This window comes from Acartia tonsa, chromosome 9 (genome assembly GCF_053477335.1).
Source record: "Acartia tonsa isolate MP-2025a chromosome 9, ASM5347733v1, whole genome shotgun sequence".
In the NCBI taxonomy this organism is placed as follows: domain Eukaryota; kingdom Metazoa; phylum Arthropoda; class Copepoda; order Calanoida; family Acartiidae; genus Acartia; species Acartia tonsa.
In genome coordinates this window covers 42,262,624-42,285,936 of record NC_137268.1, presented here as the reverse complement: position 1 = coordinate 42,285,936, position 23,313 = coordinate 42,262,624, and the positions used below count along the sequence as shown (strand labels likewise).

At 31.2% G+C, this 23,313-nt stretch overlaps 1 protein-coding gene across 1 annotated transcript in view; it reads left to right on the top strand.

Annotated features, from left to right (window-relative positions):
* LOC145328993 (corticotropin-releasing factor receptor 1-like) overlaps window positions 1-23,313 on the top strand; it is a 95,793-nt gene that overhangs the window by 13,843 nt on the left and 58,637 nt on the right. The window contains exons 4-11 of the mRNA XM_080172985.1: window positions 2,420-2,536; window positions 3,141-3,200; window positions 10,441-10,573; window positions 13,255-13,316; window positions 13,840-13,934; window positions 14,786-14,858; window positions 15,186-15,276; window positions 20,602-20,687. Coding sequence (XP_080029111.1) covers window positions 2,420-2,536; window positions 3,141-3,200; window positions 10,441-10,573; window positions 13,255-13,316; window positions 13,840-13,934; window positions 14,786-14,858; window positions 15,186-15,276; window positions 20,602-20,687 — 717 coding nt within the window. The remainder of the gene's footprint in view (window positions 1-2,419; window positions 2,537-3,140; window positions 3,201-10,440; window positions 10,574-13,254; window positions 13,317-13,839; window positions 13,935-14,785; window positions 14,859-15,185; window positions 15,277-20,601; window positions 20,688-23,313) is intronic.

Here is a 23,313-nt window from a genome sequence, read left to right as displayed (position 1 = left end):
CAAGTAGGGGGGGGGGGGACAAAACTCCTCTTCCCCTAGTTTCATTTTAGGTTTTAAAAAGCATTAGGAAATTTTTTGGGGAGGGAATATTTTTTGTGAGGTTGGAGATAACCACCCCAGAAATAGTTTTAAACATTCCCTGGACAGAGGCAATTACTGGCGCCGCCAAGCATAAACTTTTACACATTTCTTTGGTGTTTTTTGAGATTTTGGTCGAGAGGGTGGTGTTACCCTCCCCAAGGTAGATATAAACCTTTTCCAGATCCTATGAGAAGATATAGAATCTTAAAATAAAATATACTAAAACCACCCCAGGAACAATTCAAAATAGAAAACTTAATCAATTTTGTAGATATCAAAATCTTAATCTATAAACAAACAAAAAAATTAAATTATAGGATACATAATTAAAACTGTACTAATCTCAAAAATAAAGTTTGGCATTTTTTTGTCAGAAGAAAATATTGGATATTTAATGATATAATCAGGAATACAGTGACAATTAAAATCGATTTCTATTAATTTTCTTAAAAATTGATATCTTAGCTCCTTTGGCCATGGTCTTATGGGTATTGGAACCTCTTATATGCATGCGGATTATTCCTCAGAATTAAAACTACCCTTGGATCTACAAGAGGCCCATTCAGTTCAAATTTGTTTTGAGTCCTTACACAAAATACACTACTTAATTATACCATTGACTATAATAACATTTTTTAAATTTTTGTTATTGTAAAAAAATTATCTTTAGTTTACCTATCCCATTATCCCAATATTTTTCTAGACAGTTTGGATTGCAGTCTATTTAAACTTTGGACAACACTTTCCTATTATTTATTTTTCAGTTTTTCATCAATTTTATACTGGTCAATCTATATTATATCTATCTATCTTCATTATTATGTATCTATCTATCAATCTATATATCTATCTATCTATCTATCTAACTATCTATGAATCTATCTATCTATCTATCTATCTATCTATCTATCTATCTATCTATCTATCTATCTATCTATCTATCTATCTATCTATCTATCTATCTATCTATCTATCTATCTATCTATCTATCTATCTATCTATCTATCTATCTATCTATCTATCTATCTATCTATCTATCTATCTATCTATCTATCTATCTATCTATCTATCTATCTATCTATCTATCTATCTATCTATCTATCTATTTATCTATCTATCTATCTATCTATCTATCTATCTATCTATCTATCTATCTATCTATCTATCTATCTATCTATCTATCTATCTATCTATCTATCTATCTATCTATCTATCTATCTAACTATCTAACTATCTATGAATCTATCTATCTATCTATATATCTATCTATCTATCTATCTATCTATCTATCTATCTATATATCTATCTATCTATCTATCTATATATCTATCTATCTATCTATCTATCTATCTATCTATCTATCTATCTATCTATCTATCTATCTATCTATCTATCTATCTATCTATCTATCTATCTATCTATCTATCTATCTATCTATCTATCTATCTATCTATCTATCTATCTATCTATCTATCTATCTATCTATCTATCTATCTATCTATCTATCTATCTATCTATCTATCTATCTATCTATCTATCTATCTATCTATCTATCTATCTATCTATCTATCTATCTATCTATCTATCTATCTATCTATCTATCTATCTATCTATCTAACTATCTAACTATCTATGAATCTATCTATCTATCTATATATCTATCTATCTATCTATCTATCTATCTATCTATCTATCTATCTATATATCTATCTATCTATCTATCTATCTATATATCTATCTATCTATCTATCTATCTATCTATCTATCTATCTATCTATCTATCTATCTATCTATCTATCTATCTATCTATCTATCTATCTATCTATCTATCTATCTATCTATCTATCTATCTATCTATTTATCTATCTATCTATCTATCTAACTATTTATCCATCTATCTGTCTATGTATGTATCTATCTATCTATCTATCTATCTATCTATCTATCTATCTATCTATCTATCTATCTATCTATCTATCTATCTATCTATCTATCTATCTATCTATCTATCTATCTATCTATCTATCTATCTATCTATCTATCTATCTATCTATCTATCTATCTATCTATCTATCTATCTATCTATCTATCTATCTATCTATCTATCTATCTATCTATCTATCTATCTATCTATCTATCTAACTATCTAACTATCTAACTATCTATCTATCTATCTATCTAACTATCTAACTATCTATCTAACTATCTAACTATCTATCTATCTATCTATCTATCTATCTTCTTATCTATATATCTATCTATCTTCTTATCTATCTATCTAACTATTTATCTATCTATCTATCTATCTATCTAACTATTTATCCATCTATCTATCTAGAAACTGCACACTGGGAGGGGTGTGGGAGAGTAAAGCTAACTACACAGCCTGTTTGTCCGAGACTGGGACTCAAACCAACACCCTGGTACCTTATATTGTGGCCTGCCTATATTTTGGGTAAGTGACTTGGAAAACTCCTCAAGGTCATATTTTTTTGAACCTAGACCAAATATTGTGAATAGTCAGATACATGGCTTCTTTTGAACGTAATCATCCTTGTTTGTTAAAAATAAATTCCTATTTGAAACACTATATATGCTCCACCTTATCATTTATGAAATATATCTTCAAGAAAAATAGCCTAAAACCATACTAAGACTTGAATTTTTAGATATTGTAGAAAGTAGTAAGATTTGTATCTAGTTGCTATTTTTACGCTTTTTTTTGTCATATATGCATCATTATCGACATATTTTTGCATGTACAGTGATAAAAATACTATGGCAATTTACCTTAAAGTGATTTTTAAAGCACAAACAGTACTCCCCTCTATGTTAAAATAAATCTAAAATATGTGGTGGAAAGGTCTTTTTTAGGCTAGGTACTAGGATATATTAGGACTGGGTAGACCTGCTGGGTTAAAGCCCCCCGCAGTGGTTAGTTAGGCATAGCAAACTTATCTCTTATCAATGTATTACATGAATATGGGAAGGGGGAGTTCGGTGCTTGATAAGCACTTTATGGGAAATCACCAATAATATAATTATTTTAAATTTGTCAGGTTATCGATACTTTCCCTGGTGATGCTCCTGGTTTGCCTATCAATATTTATCAAATACAGGTATTTATCTATCTATCTATCTACATTAGTACATATATATCTATCTATCTATCTATCTATCCATCCATCAATTCTTCTGGTTTGCCTCTCAATATTCATCAAATTCAGGTTATTCATATTATTTGTAGCATTACTACTCTACTACTAGTAACTACGTCCCTAGGAGTCGACATCCGTTCATTTTTAATTTGTATTAAAAAGTTAACAAAAAGAATGGGGCGTCCTTTTTTTCAGGAAGGATTTCTCATGAGATATTGGTGGTACCCTCCCGCAAAATAGTTATAAACCTCCTCAGGGCTTATTAGAAGCTAAACTATAAAGGAGAACCATATCAGACAGCTACATAGACAGATACAGATCCTGTTATTTTGTATACGGATATTGGGACTGTTTTAGTTACGCCTGTGACCTATCTCAGTACGCCATAGAATTATATTTTCAAGCTTGGCTTTGAATCTTATTATTATACGCTGGATAAAAACCGGCTTGTTATTGGTATATGTACTACATTGTACGTACATTGGACAATCTATTGGGTTTAAGCCTTTACTACGTAATTATCTTAATACTTATCTATACGTATATAATATAAACTTGATTTAAAACTTTATATTTTAGACAGATTTTTCTTTAAAATTTAACCTATTTAAATACTTTTTTTCCTTGAAAATCTCCCGTAGCTTTCGTCTTAATTTCAAAGTTTTCCAAATTAATTTGCTGTAGACTTCTGGAGTATCATTCAGTTGGCCAACTTTTTATACGAAACTTTTCTATGATTAGGTTCAGTACGTCCTATCTATTATTGTTGATTAAGGCATGTTGAAAATGTCCAATCGTATTCAAACTTGATATGGTGATTCCTGTAGAAGTTAGATACGACTTAGAGAGTGCAGCAACTTTATAATTGTTTCAAGAAAGTCCTTAGGTTGCTAGACAACAACTTTTATCAGATTAAAATTTTAAAAGTGATTGCGACAGATTAGCATATAGTTTTTGTTTAGAAGTGGTAATGATCGTTTGTAAGATTTTCTGATTAGTTTATAAGATTTCCTATTTTGAATGTTGTCATCCTTGTTTTTCTAAGATTTCCCAAAGCTGGCAGCAAACTATAAAAGAAAACAGTTTTATATCCTAGAAGTGTAAAATATAAGGGAGGGAGGGGACATTGGGCTGTTTATTACACTAGTCCCCATAGTTTTATAATTCCTATTCGTCAGCTTACACCTTTGGGGACTATTCGATTTTGATTGGTAGGTTCATTAAGTTAATTGTCTAAAAGTATCAACCACTAATTGTAATTTACAGAATGGGTAATATTGTGTATTATTATTGGGGATGTATATCATTTTCTCGGCCATTGTCTTATCCCTTTAGATCCCTGGTAAAATATAGAACCGGAAAAATACTTGATTTTTACAAGCAAAGCTAATAAATCTTGTAATTTAGTTGGTTTCTCGGTTTTATGTGTTAGTATAGCCTACATTGATATGTTTTAAAAAAGAAAATATTGAAAAATATTTAATTTTAGGAATAATTTTTTAAGAAACAAAGCTCTTTTCCTTAATTTAGACATGTTAGAATTGTCCAATCGATTTCAAACTTTGCCTGATTATTGATAGATCCTACTGCAGTTAGATACGATTTAGAAAGTGTTGCAACTCTATGATCGTTACCAGAAAGTCCGTATGTATATTTAAAGCATGTTGCTTTTCATCATTTTAATAAATTTTTTTATTACAACAACGTACAATGTTATTAGCAAATCATCTCTTTAATCAAGTCTAAAATATGTAACTATGTTAATCGGTATTTATATTATGTTTTGCAACCACCTTTGTGCAAAGAATTCAAAACAATTTTGTCTTGAAAAGAAATAAGCTCAGAATTTTTATTCATTCGATTACTTGAAACATTGAGAATAAGAAGATATCGATTGCTGTTCTAAAGTCAAACATACACTAAATCTCAATAAATTAGGCATACTTATTATTACTTATGTGCTACAGCTGTTCATTGAACTATGAGGAATTTTTACAATAAGAGGTAATTAATGATTCTTAAATTGGTTCAGGTTAGGTTTAAAAGTTTAGAAATAAAATAGCATAAAACTTTCCATGGACTTGTGAGTAGCTTTCCTAAAAAAGAAAATTTAATCTACTTATCTGGAATTAACAAGTGATACGGACAGATGAAAATATCTAATAAAATACTGGGAGAATATTTTATTTAATTTTACCATCTTTAAGTCCTAATTTCACATTAAACAAATTAAATTGAAATACATCATCAACGTATGGCACATTAAAAAGATTATGAAATAAACAAGGATGACAACATTTAAACGGATCGAAGAACAAAAAATATTGTTTGAACAAACGGACAAAGAAAGTTATATATTAGATGTTCACTGTTCATTAAAAAGACAAGTTAAAGAGAAAGAAAGATACAAAGAAAATCATAAATTGACGAAATCTTGAGAAAATGTCTTTTGTAGCATAACTGACAGACGACATAAATAAGTTGCATACTAAATAGCATTGAAAATCAGCAGTTTATCTTATTATTCATAGAGCTAATGAATTCAGGACGGAACCAGTGAATTAAAGAGTATCTTCGCTACATAAAAAAATATATTTCTTTTGCTTAATCATTTCATTTCCGTGTTCTGTAAAATCTTGTTTAATTTATCATTTTGAATTAATGAAATAACCTAATTAATTAGGAAGAGAGAGAAATAATTAATATATTCATCACACAAAAACTTAATCTTTAGTTTTAGATTTTGATTATTAGTTTGGTATTATAGAGAGTTTTTTAAAAATGTGAAAATACAATTTTTTTAAGTGGGACTTTTTCCTTTAGGGGGGAGTGGGCGTGTCGAACCCACTAACAAACTTAAAACCAACGCAGGACTGTCACCTACCTTCCCCTGCAAAGAAGAACCCAATCGATTAAGCGGTCACAGAGATCTTAAGCTTAAGACAAATTTACAGCAAATAGAAGAACGAGAGACATCGTTCTTTTTTGCATTATAGATATGTAACTACAGACGTTATGCTTGTAACAGTATTCATAAGATCATCATCTGAAACATAAAGCTCATTTTAATTTATAAGTAGCTGCTATGCCCCGATGCTGTGAGTATTGGTGCAAAAAATGGGGACAAATTTCAAATTGTTTTGGCGTGTGACGTCATACCCCCATCTCTTTTCTAGGGGGTTTCTTTCCTCCTTCCCCTTTCTTTCCCTTCACTTGTGACGTAAATAAACAGCCCCGTCAAATCAATTTAAAATTTGTCCCCATTTTTTGCACCAATACTCACAGCATCCTATGCCCCTAGAAGCATCTAGGGGTACCTAAAGTGGAATGGGGAAGTCAATTGTAGTTTTTAAAAGTAAAAGACAAGAGGGGGGGGGGCGTTTTTTTTATAGTGGCGATTTATCTTGGGAGGGTGGAGATACCCTCCCCCAAAATAGTTATTAACATTCCCTAAACATATGAGAATCTTCACTGTAAAGTAGAACCATTCAGGTTCAGCGGTTTGCAAGATCCTTAGTTACAGACAAAAAATCTTAGCACTTTATAATAGGACTAGTGGCTACGCCCCTAGAAGCCTCTAGGGACACTGGTAGGAGGGGGAAAAGTCAAACTCATCCAATTTTAAATTTGAGTTTTAATAGAGTAAAAAAAATATTTTTTGGTGGGTAGGGGGGTGAAGACACCCTATCCAAAAATAGTTTAAAACCTTCCCAGGACATCTAAGAAGCTTCTCTGTAAAGTAGAACTATTCAGGTTCAGCGGTTTGCAAGATCCTTAGTTACAGACAAAAAATCTTAGCACTTCATATAATAGGATAAAAACAATGTACATAAATTGGAAATTTTTCCATAAAAAATAAGTAGATTATTTTTTTGAGAAATTGTATAATTAAAAACAACAAAAAAAGGATTATATAAAAGAAGGTTTTTAATATTTTGCGTCTGATTTTAAATATAATGGGAAATAATTTGCGTAATAACAAGTTATAAGACTGATATTATAAATTGTTGATGAATAACTTTTTGAAACAAAGAAATTTTCCCAAACAATACCTTTGTTGCGTACAGAACCCAGATAACAATACTAGTTTTTCGTTTGTTTGTTTATAACTGTACTAGCGGCTTCGCCCCTAGCCTCTAGGGACTTTGCCCCAAAAGGTAATTTAAAAAAATGTAGTATATGTGGTGGATCTTCATCTTCATCATATTATAATTATACTAGCGGCTACGCCCCTAGAGGCCTCTAGTGGCACTTTAAATGTTTTTGTTTGTTAAAGTTGATTTTTTATGTACGATACCACCTTATTTGACGTTGAAGTCTCCCAGATTTTAAGAAAATTTTCAATTTTTTTGTCATTTCTTTTGGGAGGGTGGTAGTACCCTCCCCCAAAATAGTTAAAAACCTTCCAAGGACATATGAGAATCTACCCTGTTAAGGAGAACCCGATCGATTTAGCGGTTAGCGAGATCCTTCGGTACACACAGACAGACACACAGACAGACAGACAAACATCCTGTTACTTTAGTATAAGGATATCATAAAAAAAAAATACAGGATCCTCATCGATCTTCTTCATACTATATAAATATACTTCATCAAAAAAAAAAAAAAAGCTTAAAACCACCACAGGACCAATAGGTATATACCCTGAAGAGTAGAATCCGATCGGCTCAGTGGTTTCCGAGATCTTAAGCTTCAGACGGACGGACGGACAGACAGACATCAAGCTACTTTGTATTATAGAGGTCATGAAAGATTATAGGGGTTAGGCAAACGAGAAAAACTACCCTCTCCTTACCCTCTTATCTCAAAAAAGAAGTAGGAAGTAGGCAATTGATAGAAAGCACAAATTAAGGAATTATTGTTTCTCGTATTCATTCGAATCCGATGGATAGGAACTGGTTCTAATCCATACGAAAAAACTATGTCTAGCATCGGATTATATCCAGCTTTCTACGAATATAAAAATGTACAATCATAAGGCACCGGTTTTAATCTCATAATTGTACATTCTATATCCGCGGAAAGCTGTTTATAATACGATGCAAGAAATAAATATTAATATTCATATATTTATCTCTATTAAACAAAGAAGCTTAATGCTTTTTTGAGTAAAGTCCCTTTTGTGGCAACTCCTCTAAAGAGCCTATCATCGTATTTTCACTATAGATTTTCTCCTACGTCTAGCCACTGAGGGGGGGCTCTAACCCTGCGGGGCCAATATAATCGTTTTAAAAGATACTGTGAAAATGCGACGAAATGCCCCTTACGAGGTGCTATCACAAAAGGGACTATACCTGATTTGATTTTTCTTCTGATATAATTTCTCATCCTAGAAAATTCCCCTTTTGAAATAACAAGATGTAAGAAGGATATTTAAATGTAAATATGTAGTTTTAGCATTCCCTGATCATGTTAAAATATTACAAATATCAACCAGTGCACGGTTAGCAAGATCCTCCTGCCATTCTGGACAGACAGAAAGACAGATAAACAGAAACAGATCGTGTTACTTTTATAAAAGGATAAACCTTTTTTTAAATTTTTGCCAAACTGGAGTAAAAGCCATGCAAAGAAATCAGTACTGTACAAAATCATATCCTGATTTTGCCTGAGGTGGGGTTTTATAAAAAATGTAGCGTTTTAACAACATTTTTTATACATTGATTGATTGAACGAAGACGATAAGATTGCAACAGAGTATACAACTTCAAAATTTTTAAATTATTATTTTAGCCATTTGTATAATGACTAATACAGCTCTAAAATATGTATGAATTAATATGCAGCAAAAATGGATTAAAGATAATTTCTTTTTCTTTTATGAAGGCTGTAACAACAAAAGCGAAATAATTAAATAAATAGTTGTATACTCTGTTTAGATTTCGCGAATGCCGCGCTTGTTCAATATGTCTAAAAAAATGTCGAAAAAACGCGGCATTTTTTATAAAACCCCATCTCTGTCACATATATTTGTCAAAATCCTATTTTTTAAAACTAATCATCTAGCTACACAATTACTAAATAAAAGAGAAAAATAATATAAAATACGCTTATACAATATTTTACATTGTGTCTTTTTCAATTTGTTTAATCAAGAAACTATTGTTTAAACTTTAAAATATATTAAAAATAAAAATGAAAAAAATGTTCCTTTTGCCATAACAGAGTTAAGAAGGTACTCTGTTCTTCACAACCCTTTAGCAAGCCATTTAGATCAAGGAGGGATGGGGGTAAAAGTGCTTAAAATCATTTTACCCCCTTTGAAAACAAGAGGTGATATTTCAGAATGTTCAGGGTGTCTTTCCCCCAAAATAATTATTAACCTTCCCTGAACCTATTAGAAGCCTTGCGGTCCAGTGGTTAAGCTTTAAACAGATAGACTTCCTGTTACTTTTATATAAGAATGAACATAATCTTTGTTATACAAATGTATTGTCAACATGAATATAAATTTTAGCTAATTATAAAAGAATATGTGGGTGTAATTAAGATAAACTTTCGTAGGTATTTTCTTGGCCTAATTACCACAGATCTAAAGAGATAAGACAATGGCCGATAAATTGATGTACATCTTATATAATAACACACAAAATTACCCCTTCTCTATATTAAAATTGCTGGTTGAAACGATTGAACACTTAACTAAAAAAAAACAATCAAAATGGGATAATTAAAACAAAAAATTTATTATCAAAAAGTAAACAAAAATTTCTGGTGCCGAATATAGAGTTGCTACGCTTCCTAAATCGTATCCAAATTTTATAGGAATCATCATGCCAAGTTGAAATCATTAGTACAATTCTAACATGTCTAAATCAACGAAAAAAGCTAACTGTAATGCGAAGCCAGGACGGACCGACCCTAATTATAGAAAGTTCGCTTTTAAAAAAAATTGAATTATAATTTAGTTTTCTCGTATTCATTCGAATCCGGTGGACAGGAACCGGTTCTCATCAATACGAAAAAACTATGTCTAGCATCGTATTATAAACCGCTTTCTACGAATATAGAAATGTACAATCATAAGATTAAAACCATTTTTTTAGCCCGTGCCTTCGGCTCCTCGGGGCTAAAAAACTGGTTTTAATCTAATAATTGTACATTCTATATCCGCGGAAAGCGGTTTATAATACGATGAAAGAAATAACTATTTCTATCTTCTTTAGTTTTTTAAAATCTTGTTTTATATTTATTTTAGAAGCTTACAGTGTCCAAGACTAACAGTACACAAGCATCTGATGGCCTCCATGATTATCTTCTACACCTCCAATGTCATTTACTTGGAACCTTACGTGTCAGACAGATCATATGGTGTTGATTATAGAAATTATGTAAGTTTTTAGTAGCGAAGCTACTCTATAATTTGAAATGTCCGTTTGTCCGTCCGTCCGTCTGAAACGTTTTGGGGGAAACGTGATTTTCTTGGCTCCTTTTTAAGATAGACGCCTGAAATTTTCAGGGTTTAAATAAATTGATATTCTTAATATTTTTTTACCAAATTTTATTCAGATTCGTCAATTGCGTGGGGTGTTACTCAACTCCTATTCAAGATAGACGTCTGAAATTTTCAGGGATTGAATAATTTTGCTATCAAGTTTCATCGAGCTTTGCAAATTTGTTGGGGTGCTATTTCGATTCCTAGATTTTATATTTTTCGTGATTTTCTAGACTTCTATTCAAGATATACGACTAAAATAAATACAGGGATTAAAAAAGTTGACATTTTACATATTCCCACAAAGTTTCATTAAGATTTGCTTATTCGTTGGGTGCTAGATCGATCCCTAGATTTTCACATTATAAATTTTAAAAGGTTTAGTGATTTATTTTAATGTTTTTATGACTATTTTTATCGGATGTCCATCCATAATTTTTTAGCTTCACTACTTATGGATGGTGTCATCCTTGTTTTTATATTACGAGAACCAATATCCGAAAAGTAAAACTGTCATCTATCATTTTCTTAATATTGTGATACAGACAGAAATATTGATATCTTATTTTATAATATAGAGGCTGGACACCTTCACTATTGACGATATGTTTGGAAATAGGAAATATCAGTTTGTCCAGTAAGATCCCAAATACTGCAGGTCAACCATTTTAAAGGATTTAAGCTTTGTTCAGGTATCTAGGCTATTTTTCTACATTTTAAAGGGTTATTTCCATAGTGGCTATAATTGACCTATAGGAGCACTTTAAAAGGAGGAATAGGGGGATGGGGGGGGGGGTGAGTTGACCCTCAACTGTTAATTTTAGTTTTAATAATAAAAGGTTAGGTATTTTTTTGCGGGGCGATTTTTATTGGAATGCTCCTCAAAAAGCTTAAAAATAAATAAAGACTGTCTGTAAAGCTGTTAGTGAGATGTGACCTACAGACACAGACAAATATCCTATTACTTTTGGATTTTTGCTGTATCATGGGTGAAAATAAATTTGAATAAATTTTACAAGTTTTGAAACATATGTTGCTTTTGAGCAGGGACAAGGGGATAGGTCTAATATAGAAGAAATAATTCTATATTTGGGGAAATTTTTTTCAATATTTGTAAGATTTGTTAAGGATATAATTTAAAGATTTGTCTAGTGACTAAACGTTGTCAAATGTAAAGCTAATCAGGAATCTAAAATGATAAGACAATGACAGATAAATTGATGCACATCCCCAATGATGATGCACCTCTTCTACCTCTTCTGTATATTACTATTAGTGGTTGAAAAGTTTGGACACTTAACTTAAAATTCAGTAAAAGTCCCCAAAGTTGTTAGGCCAACAAATAAGAAACGTTATAATAAAACTTTTGAAACTCTAAAGGTAAATCAAACTCTATATATTTTAATTTTATTAAACCATGTAAGAAAAATTATAGATACAAATTTATACATATTCCTATTGCCCTATCCCTGCGTTCCTTCGTATGGCCCAGCCATTGCAAGGTTTAGTAAACATAAATTGTTATCGGTTATGGGGTAGTAAAAAAAATACCCTAAAATCTTCCAATTCAAAAACATTTGTTGAAGTTAAATGGTTTACATTTATTTGTATATGGGAGAAAAAAAGGAAAGATTTGACCATAACACTAAAATATTGAATATACCAAAACCAGCAATTTTAAGTCAATATATCTATAATACAAAGTAGAACGATGTCTGTCTGTCTGAATCTTAAGATCTCAAAAACCACTGAACCGATTTGGCTCTAATTCTTCAGGGATCTAAAATATAAAATTCGAAAAGTTGGGTTGTTGTTGACTTCTTGGGGCAAAGCCCCTATAGGCTAGGGGCGAAAGCGGTAGTTTTATATATGGATGTTGTTATCCTAGACTCAAAATGTCAAATATTAACAAAGGGGTTAAAAACTATTGTAAAAATCAGACTTTAATTATCCAGAAATAGGTACAGACAACAAGCATAATAACTATCAATAAATATATCGTAATTTCAGCTGTTTTTCAAGGGGTATGCCTTATCATTTACTAGAGTTTAAATAACAAAATATTCCAGGGTTCGGAAGCCGCGTGTAAGCCTCAGTGAAATCTTCATTTTATCACTATAAAATTCAGCTGGATGTATAAAACTGCTCTTTAGCAGACAATCCTTCTTTCTGAAATTTCTTTTTCTGCTTAAAGCAGGTTTAAAACTGAGGCTTATGCGCGGCTGAGGCGCGGCTTCCGAACCCTGAAATATTCTTTTTTTCAAATTAAATCAGTTGCTGGTTGCAGCTGTTAAATATCTGAGTTATAACTAATTCTTAAAATCTCTGGTTATTGTCGCTTCTGTGGCATCGAATCTTAAATAGCATTTCGTCGTATTTTCACAGTAGCTTTTTTCCTATTTCTAGCCCGTGCTGGAGGCTCTAATCCTGCAGGGCCAATTGCATAACCCTTCGGAGCAATAATTAACATTTACCTAACATTACCTGAAATAAACTATAAAAAGCTACTGTGAAAATACGACGAAACGCTACTTAGGAGGCGATGTTACAAAACTGACAATAACCAAAACTCTTAAGGCCTGGATGTGTAAATTGTTGTCAGCAATTCAAGTTTTTAGTCAGATGGCCACCACAAATTGGTAAGAATAAATAAATATTTAAACCTTTTTTGATATTAGAAAACTTTTAAAAATTTTTTAAAATATCACCTTTCTAATTTATTGCTGGGGTTTCTTTACAAAAATTAAAATTAATAGGAAGAACTTTAATATAAATATTTTCTATTGAGTAGAAATTTTTTTTTGTTTAGTCTAAAAATGTTTCCCTATTGAGTACTTATTATTTGTTTTTATTATAAAAAGATTTAGACAAGTATTGGCTCAATTTTTCCTTATTTCTTAGTCTCATTTAGTACTTTACCGTAAAGTACCTAGCGATCCCAGAACCCCCCCTCATTTATTTTCGAAATGATAAATTAAAATTAGAGGGGAGTGGCAGGGACCTCCAAGGGAGTGGTTAAGTTGTGATTCCCCCCCCCCTAATATTTTTTTTTATTTTTGTGATCGATAAGGCACTTTAAGGGAAACCACCTCTAAATTTAAACACCTTTCATCTTTGGTGTTCTTTTTTAAAATCTTAATCAAATTTTTAAATGATTTTCAGGATTTTTAATGAGGGTTGGTATCTACACTCAAGAGTTACTGTACAAATTTTTAATTCGGATGCTCCTTTGATTCTGTTCAATGTTATTGGCTGGGGTAAGTTTTTATTTATTCTATTTGTTTTGAAATCTTAGAAATATTATTTCTTGACAAACTTATTTGATTTTAATCCTTATATAAAAGTAAAAATGATCTGTGTGTGTGTATGTTTGTCTGTACCGAAGGATCTCGCCAACCGGCGAACCGATATGATTCTCCTTTACAATGTACTATGTAGCTTTTCAAAGGTCCTGGCAAGATTTATAAATATTTTGGAGAAGGGTACCACCACCTTCCCAAGAGATCTAGCCTAAGAAATACAAAAAAATATTTTTATAGTTCCGCTAGACGGCGCCATTTCTCCCCTAACCTCAAGGGCCCCTAGAGGCGGAGCCGCTAGTATGTTATAATGTGTTAAAGTTTTGAAATATATTAGAAATGATTTAATTCTTACCACAAAAGGTAAATGCGGTAAATGTCAAATTGACCACCAAGTATATTTTATATTTTTGTTTTCTTTTCATTTGGATTTGAACGAAAATAATTACAATTGTGAAGGAAAAATTGTAAAGAAAACACTCAACAATTTAGTTTTAGCTTGTGTGTTTAATTTTATCTTCCTACTTTTATTTCTCTATCTTATTACTAGCGCCTACGCTCCTAGAGGCTTCAGTGACAATTGTCAATTATAGTTTTAAAAAGAATAAGTAAAAAAGCAATTTACTAGAGGGAGAATGGTCAATTTTTACTATTGGTGATTTTTCTATTGACGGTGGTGGTAACATCTCAAAAAAATAGTTAGAATTCTTTTCGGGACCTACACACCGACATACACTAATAAAGACATTCTGTTACCTTTATAAAACGACTACTTTATAAACTAAAAGCTTTAATTATATCTATTTTAGGTATACCTCTATTATTGGTTCTTTTATGGGCTTTCTTGTTAGAAAATGTGAAATTGAATCCATGTAACTCAGGGTATGTATAAATACAAGTATAAAAAAACAAGGATGACAACATCCATAAAAGCAAAGATCTGAAATCAAACAGCAGAACAAACGAACATGAAGACTTGTAGAATTTTTGGTTCCTTCGCTTTCTCAATCGTACCTAACTGTTCCAGGAATTATTATCCAAAGTTTTAAATCGATAGAACAATACTAACATGTATTAATAATTGAAAAGAGCTAACCGTTACTTAAGGACAGACGTAATGACAGACATTTTTTCCATATCAAATTTATGGATTGTGTCAACTTTTTTAAATTTTTTTTTGCGTATAACTCAAAATATTTCTTTTTCTAGCGATGGGGAGTATATTGGGAAATGTTGGAGCGGTTGGACTCAATCTAGATACCTCTGGCTTGTAGCTGGCCCCATGATCCTATCATATTTGGTGAGTATCTATCTACCTATCTATCTATCTATCTATCTACCTAAATATCTATCTATCTATCTATCTATCTATCTGTATTGGTTGGACTCAATCTAGATACTTCTGGCTTGTAGCTGGTCCTATGATCCTATCATATTTGGTGAGTATCTATCTACCTATATATATCTATCTATACATCTACCTATATATCTATCTATCTATGTATCTGTATTGGTTGGACTCAATCTCGGTACCCCTGGCTTGTAGCTTACCCCATAATCCTATCATATTTGGTGAGTATCTATCTATATATCTATCTATCCATCTACCTAAATATGTATCTATCTATCTATCTGTATTGGTTGGACTCAATCTAGATACCTCTAGCTTGTAGCTGGCCCTATTATCCTATCATATTTGGTAATTATCTATCTATCTACCTAATCTATCTATCTATCTATCTGACTGTATTGGTTGGACTCAATCTAGATACCTCTGGCTTGTAGCTGGCCCCATGATCCTATCATATTTGGTGAGTATCTATCTACCTATATATATATCTATCTATCTATCTATCTATCTGTATTGGTTGGACTCAATCTAGATACCTTTGGTTGGATTGTAGCTGGCCCCATGATCCTATCATATTTTGTGAGTATCTATCTACCTATGTATCTATCTATCTACCTATATATCTATCTATCTATCTATCTGTATTGGTTGGACTCAATCTAGATACCTCTGGCTTGTAGCTGGCCCCATGATCCTATCATATTTGGTGAGTATCTATCTACCCATATATCTATCTATCTATCTGTCTGTATTGGTTGGACTCAATCTAGATACCTCTGGTTTGTGGCTGGTCCTATGATCCTATCATATTTGGTGAGTATCTATCTATCTATTCTATGCTTTTTTTTCCTTTTTATGATTTGTGTAAAAATTCAATTTAATTTTCATTTTGTTAAGAACAAGTTTCTTATTTTATATTAAACTAGATAGCGGCTACGCCTCTAGAGGCCTCTAGTGGCACTTTAAATGTTTTTTTGAATTAATACGATACCTTGCAATGTTACGTAGGAGCCTCTATTCGAGAGAAAAATTTTTCGATTTATTGTGATTTTTCTTGGGAGGGTGGTGGTACCCTCCCCCAAAATAGTTATAAACCTTCCCGGGACCTATGAGAAGATACCCTGTTAAGGAGAACCCGATCGGTTCAGCGGTTAGCGAGATCCTTCGGTACAAACACACAGGCACACAAAGACACAAACACACAAACAGTCAAACAGAAAGACATCCTGTTACTGTAATATAAGGATAAATTTAATTCCTAATATTTTGAAAATAAAAACAGTTTACTTATTTTATTTTAATATTTGTTTTATGTTCTTTTAATCCTATTAGTACATTCTTTTCACAATAGAAAATTTTTCCATTCTTAACAAAATTTCAAAAAAAATGTATATTCTTTTACAGAATATTAAATTCATATGACGAATATTATTTTCTTATTTCTGAAATATTGATTTTTAAATGTATTTAATTTTTGGGTTTGGCCCTATATATATACTAATATATTGATTGTTGATAATGCGTTGAGTGAAAAGTTTTTAATTAAATTTCGCATCAATAGTTTCAAAGGTGACAGGATTAGGTCAAAGAAAGATTATTTTTAAAATGCCTTTAATTCAGAATAAAGTCTTAACATATTTTTAAAGAAAATATGCAAATTTTACATGTCCACAACTACCATCGAAATTAATCAAACAAATCAAACTTTATAGTTTATAGCTGTAAAGTGTTGCTTTTCAGGCAGCTGCTGCTTACTAAATAAACTGTTATGTCAAGAAAACAATCAACTTCTGCCTTTCATATCATTAAAATTACTTCTTTTCAATCTATTTTAAAAGCAATTATTTACCAAAAATATTTTTTCGCTGATAGATGGTGTTAGTTATGTTTTAAGCTAATTGCAAAAATGTCCGCAGGGCGGCGTTTTTTTATTTATATCATTTTTGTAGATTTCTCTGGGGAGGGTGATGGTTCCCTCCCCCTAAAATAGTTATAGACCTTCCTGGGACCTATGAGAAGCTACTCTGTTAAGCAGAACCCGATCGATTCAGCGGTTAACGAAATCCTTCGGTAAAGACAGACACACAAACGCACATCCTGTTACTTTATATTTAATTCATAACTTTTTTTATAGATATTGGTTCTTTAACTGAGACTTAAAAATTTAAATAAATACACAAAAAAAATCAAATATATTCTGATGTTTCAAGTAAATTGAACAATTTCATCACACACTGGTAAAAAGTATAAACATATTTTAGTCAACAGATGGTATCCAGACAATATGTAGACTTAAAAGTCAGGGATCTAAATAGATATGACAATGGCCAATAAATTTATATTCATCCCCAATGATGATACACCAAATTACCTCTTTGTAGGTTACAATTAGTCTTTAAAAAGTTTTGACTTAATGAGCCAACCAATCAAAATTTAATAAAAGTCCCCAAAGTTTTTAAGCCAAAAAATAAGAAAACTTTGGGGACCTGTGTAATAAAGTGCCCGATGTCTGATCCCCTCCCAGACAATATGTAGACTCGAAAGTGCTAATTCATTCACCCAATATGTGTAAACTGTCAATACAAAACAGCTAAGATTGTTTTTTTTTGCGTATTTTCCATGAAATTGTGCGTTAGCATTTAATCAAATGTGCTTTTTAGGTCAAAGTCTTAATTATGAACATTTGATCAAAATTAAAAAAAGTTTGATTTATTAAGCGCATTTGACTAATTAATCGCTAACAGATAACTTTAATATTTGCAAAAAGTTGAAATGCTTGGATGAGATGTATATTACGCCTGTTGTTGTTAGATTGTATATAAAAGATTTGAATGTCATATTGAGGAAAGATGCCTTCTTTAGAAAATTTGGACAATAAATATTGAAATGAAGTAGCTTGGGTTTTTTTTTAATGGTGTTAGTATTAGTTGAGACATGTATTATTTTTTATATTATGTCTATCCTCTTTATAATAAATAATTGCTAGCATAAGTATAATATCAATAACAATTAAATAACTTTTAAGGTAAAACAAATTATGTGAATCTATCTAATTAGGTATACAAAGTGCTTAGTCGAACAATTCACCTAAAAACCTCCCCCCTTTTTAAAAAATAAATTGGAAATAATAATAATATCCACTTCATTAAATTTCAATTATTTTTCCTTAAATATAACAATAAACAAGAATAGTTCTTTGCTTACATGACGTTCTGGACATACAAACATCCCAACCATTTAGAACAGCAGCTTTCCATAAATACATGCTCTAAAAACACAGGTTTGGAATATCAGCTTATAAGCTGCATGAAAAATTGCAATAAGTTTTTTTTATGTTTGAATAAACAACTTTTCTCACATTTGTATTCTCATATGGCTAGCTGCTGCAAATTAATTCCATTCCATAATTTGCATAAATTTTAAAAGAAGGAACACAATTGGGTTTCGTTTTATCTTGTTTATGGGAAATAAAAAAAAGTTAATTTGAACTATAGTTAATGTTAATGATCTAAAGTGATAAGACAATGGACGATAATTAAACAAAATTACACCTTAGTAGATTAAGATTATTTTGTGAAAAGTTTAGACACGGCTAGCTTGAACCAACCAATCATGATTTTAAAAAGTACCCAAAGTTTTCAATCCAAGGATAAAAGATCAGGCTTTTTAAGCTTTGGGAAGCAAATATTTTACTCTTACTCATGACTCTTTAGTTTCAAGGGGTGGTAGACTAATTTACCCAAGATCAATATGATCAAGTTTTCTTAATAGGAATGCTTGTTCGGATTTTTAAAAAAAAAGTGAACAGGGCAGCTAAATTCATGTAAACTAATCTCAAAACTGGCGATTCGGAATAAATCAAAAATAAGGGGGAGTTTATATTTTCTTCATGCCTCACCCCAGTGGGACTACAATGTACTTAATATAAGATGAACTGTACTGAATTTTATGTTTCCTCATCCTATCTCAATATTTACTACTAGCTAAAAAGCTTCAAAAAATCGTTTATACATCTAAAATTTTGAAGGTTTGGAAGTATAAAGCTTTTTTAGCTAATAGTAAATATTGAGATAGGATGAGAAAACACCGAGGAAACTGTGTAGGTGTACACATTCGGAAATTAAATTTCAGTTCATCTAATATAACGAAATCTAACATGATTTAAAGTAATAAATAAAAACTTAAAACTACCATCATTAAAAATATTGGAGAAGGGGGTTTCTGTGTTTGACTAGGCACTCTCAGGGAAACTTTTACTTTCTTTCATCATTGTTTTTTTTTGTATAAAATCAATAATGACAAACACTGAGGTTTAAAAAAATAACATGTTATGTATATTTTCATAAGGCTGTTTATAAAAGGTCTTAAAATAGGTCTGGTAATTCTTATTATATCATAGTAAAAGGATGTTTGTCTTTATGTTCGCTAGGATCTAGTAAATAGTTTGACTGATAGGTTCAAAAAGGTTTTCCATCGGTTCAGGCAAGTTTTTAGTCTTAGCGAGGAGGGAGGGATGATACAACATCCGACAAAAAATACACACACCCCCCTCAAAGGTTTAATATTGAAAATTAAATGTGGAGAGGCCGCCATTATGTTGATAAATTTACGCCAATGAGCATGGATTATTATTTTCTAACCATGTAGAATAAAATCCTGGATATTATTATTCATGGGTTTTTGAGCTTCGTAATTCCTTGAGGTATTTTATGTAATAGGCCGATAAACAATAGGAAATATTTTAGTACTGGTAAATAGACAGTTTTCCGCGGATAATAAAATTAAAAATTACAAGGCCCCCCCTAGACTAGCAAAACTGGTATTAATATTGCATTTTTTATTTTAACATTCATAGAAAATTGTTTGTAATATGATACAATACATGATTTTCCAGTATGGTTTAGAATAGATTCTAATCCAGCAGATATTAATCGGTTTCAATTAATTAATTTAAGCATGTTAGAAATGTCCTATTGTTTCAGGCTTTTCGGAAATATTCCTTTAACAGTTAGAAACAACTTAGAATGCATAGAAACTATATATTCGTTACCAGAAAGTCCGTACGTCTACTTAAAACATGCTGATTTTTTACTTTTTGACAACATTTTTTGTTTGATATAATTATGAAAATAGAAATATCAAAAATAAAAAAAAACATCTGTAGTTTATATGTGCATATAACATGTATTTGTATATTGAACCAGCCTCTAGGAGCAATTCTTTATTATCTCATATATTTTCAATGTTTTTTAATAGATCATTCTTTCTTTTCAGGCAAACTTTTTGTTTTTGGTGAATATAATCAGAATTCTGGTTTACAAGCTACGAACAAATTCTACATTAGAAGTTAACTATAACAGGTAGAAAAATAACAAGGATTACATGATCTATAAAAATCTGAAAATTGGGGATCTTGGACAAAGAAGCTTCGGACAAAGTAGCTTAACCTAAAAATTGTAAAAACATCATATTAAAAATTGTAAAAACAATATTAAAAATTGTAAAAATCTACCAACCACTTTTTGTAAAATCCACGAAATTCCAAACCACCTATGTATTAACAGTTGAGGATATTTTACTTAAATAAATGACCTGAGGCTAACATAGATTAGGTTAGGTTAGGTTATAGGCTAGGGGGCCGAGCGTTCGCGGCTAGGCAGGCCAGGGGGCCGAGCGCTGCGGCCATGACCTTTATTACTATTTGAGAATAATTTTTCTTAAGAAGCTACTTTTCTTGAGTAAATGTTCTGAAGCTACTTTGTCCTGAAGCTACTTTGTCCGAAGCTACTTTGTCTGAAGCTACTTTGTCCGAAGCTACTTTGTCCAAGATCCGAAAATTGGTATTGTTAGAACTGAATAAGCAGAATATAAATCTATAAGTCTAGATATAATTGTACGTGAATTTGTTGCAAAAATGCTTTAATATTGTATACTGTTAAACGAACATATTTACATTATAGGACTTTATTAAAGATATGCTTCGCTTATAACATTGTTCTATGTTGTACTAGGAATCAGTATTCTAAAATCTGTTGTCAAAAACTTTAAAATCAACAGGTTTTAAATGGACTACTGACATTCCAGTACCAATCATAGAGTTGCCACCTAACTATGACAGGAATCACCATTCAAAGTTTGAAATCAATACGACAACTCTAATTTACAGACGGACGAACAGACCCTAATTATAAAAAAAAATTGCGTTTAAAAAAATGATATAGACCTAGATGTATCCACAAATGAAAAAAATTAATCATGTTGTATTTTTCAAGAATTTATGTTTTAATTTCTGCGAAGGTTGACACATCTGGATATATTCAGGGAACTAAAGGGATAAGACAACAGGAGATAAATTGGTACTCATCCCTATTGATGGTACACAAAATTATCCCTTTTGTAGATTTCAAGTAGTGGTTGAATTGTTTGAACACTGAACTTAATGAACCAACCAATGCCAACGTTATTATAAAACTTTTGGGAATAGTGAATAAACGGCCCAATGACCCTTCCCTCCCGGAAACATTTTATGTCATATGCAGAGATAGTCATATCTATAGTACAAAGTAGAACGATGTCTATCTGTTAGTCTGTTTATTTGTCTGTCTGTTTGTTTGTAGCGAAGGATCTCGCTAACCGCTGAACCGATCGGGTTCTCCTTTACAGGGTAGCTTCTCATAGGTCCCGGGAAGGTTTATAACTATTTTCTTTTTAAAACTAAAATTAAAATAGTGGGGTTGACTACCCCCTCTCAAAAAAAAAAATTCCCCCCCCCAAAAAAAATTTGTTTGGTCAAACCTCTTGGGGCAAAGCCCCTAGAGGCTAGGGGCGAAGCCGCTAGTATTATATACATAGCTAGTTAAAACAAAACTATTGACTGATAGTTTGCCAGGGAGGTAGGTAGGGGAAAATGGACTGTAAATTACACTGGTACCCAAAGTTTTATTATCATGTCATCTTATTTATTGTCTCATACACTTCACTTATCCTTCTAGAATTTTTATAATTATTTTCAAACTATTAGTGTTCAAACTTTTAAGCCTATAATTTCAATCTACGTAAGGAGTAATTTTTTTAGCATAATTTGTCCATTGTCGTATCCCTTAAAATCCCTGTAGTTTACTGGTAAGAAAAGGATAGTTTCACAGGTATTGAACAGATTTCTACAAACTTGTTTAAGCGTACTTTCAATAAAAGAAGTAAGAGATGGTGATAAAAATGAAAAAAAAACATAAAATTGGAGATTAATTCTAAGATTTACTCTTACCTTTTGATATATTTGTAAGACCAAATTTAATGTCTGTTTGTCAAAGTGCGTCTTGGGCAAAAGTATCTTTTTTGTTAAAATTCACCTGACCAAAAAGTATCTAGATATCTTAATTTGACTGATTCTGACTATAACACAATGGGATTTCTATATTTAGAAAATTAATTTACAATATAGAATTTAGAAAATCATGTTATAACCTTCCCTGGATAAGAAGCTTCACTGTAATGGAGAACCATATCGATTAAGCAATAGACAAACAAACAGACACACACTATGTTATTTTTATATTGAAATTACATAACACAGAGATACATCCAAAAGTTTAAACATTTTTCAATAATTGAAGCACTTCTTTCTTGATACGTTCTAGCTCCTAGAATTCTTATTTAAAGTTTTGTGACATGATATATTCTTATGTAAACAAGGATGACAACATCCATAAAAGCGAAGCACTGAAACGGTAGGACAAACGGACATTAACACTTGTCTAGTGTCTGAACTGAATAATCAGAATATAAAAGTATCAAAAGAGTCGAATCAAAATTGTAAGTAAATTTGTTGAAAACTGCTTGATACAGGATAATGTTTTGGACATACTTACATTTTTAGGACTTGATTATAGAGTTGCTTTGCTTATACTATTGTTCTTTGTTGTCCCAGGAATCAATATACCAAAAATCAGATCAAACGGATAATTAGATCACATAAAAATTTGTTGT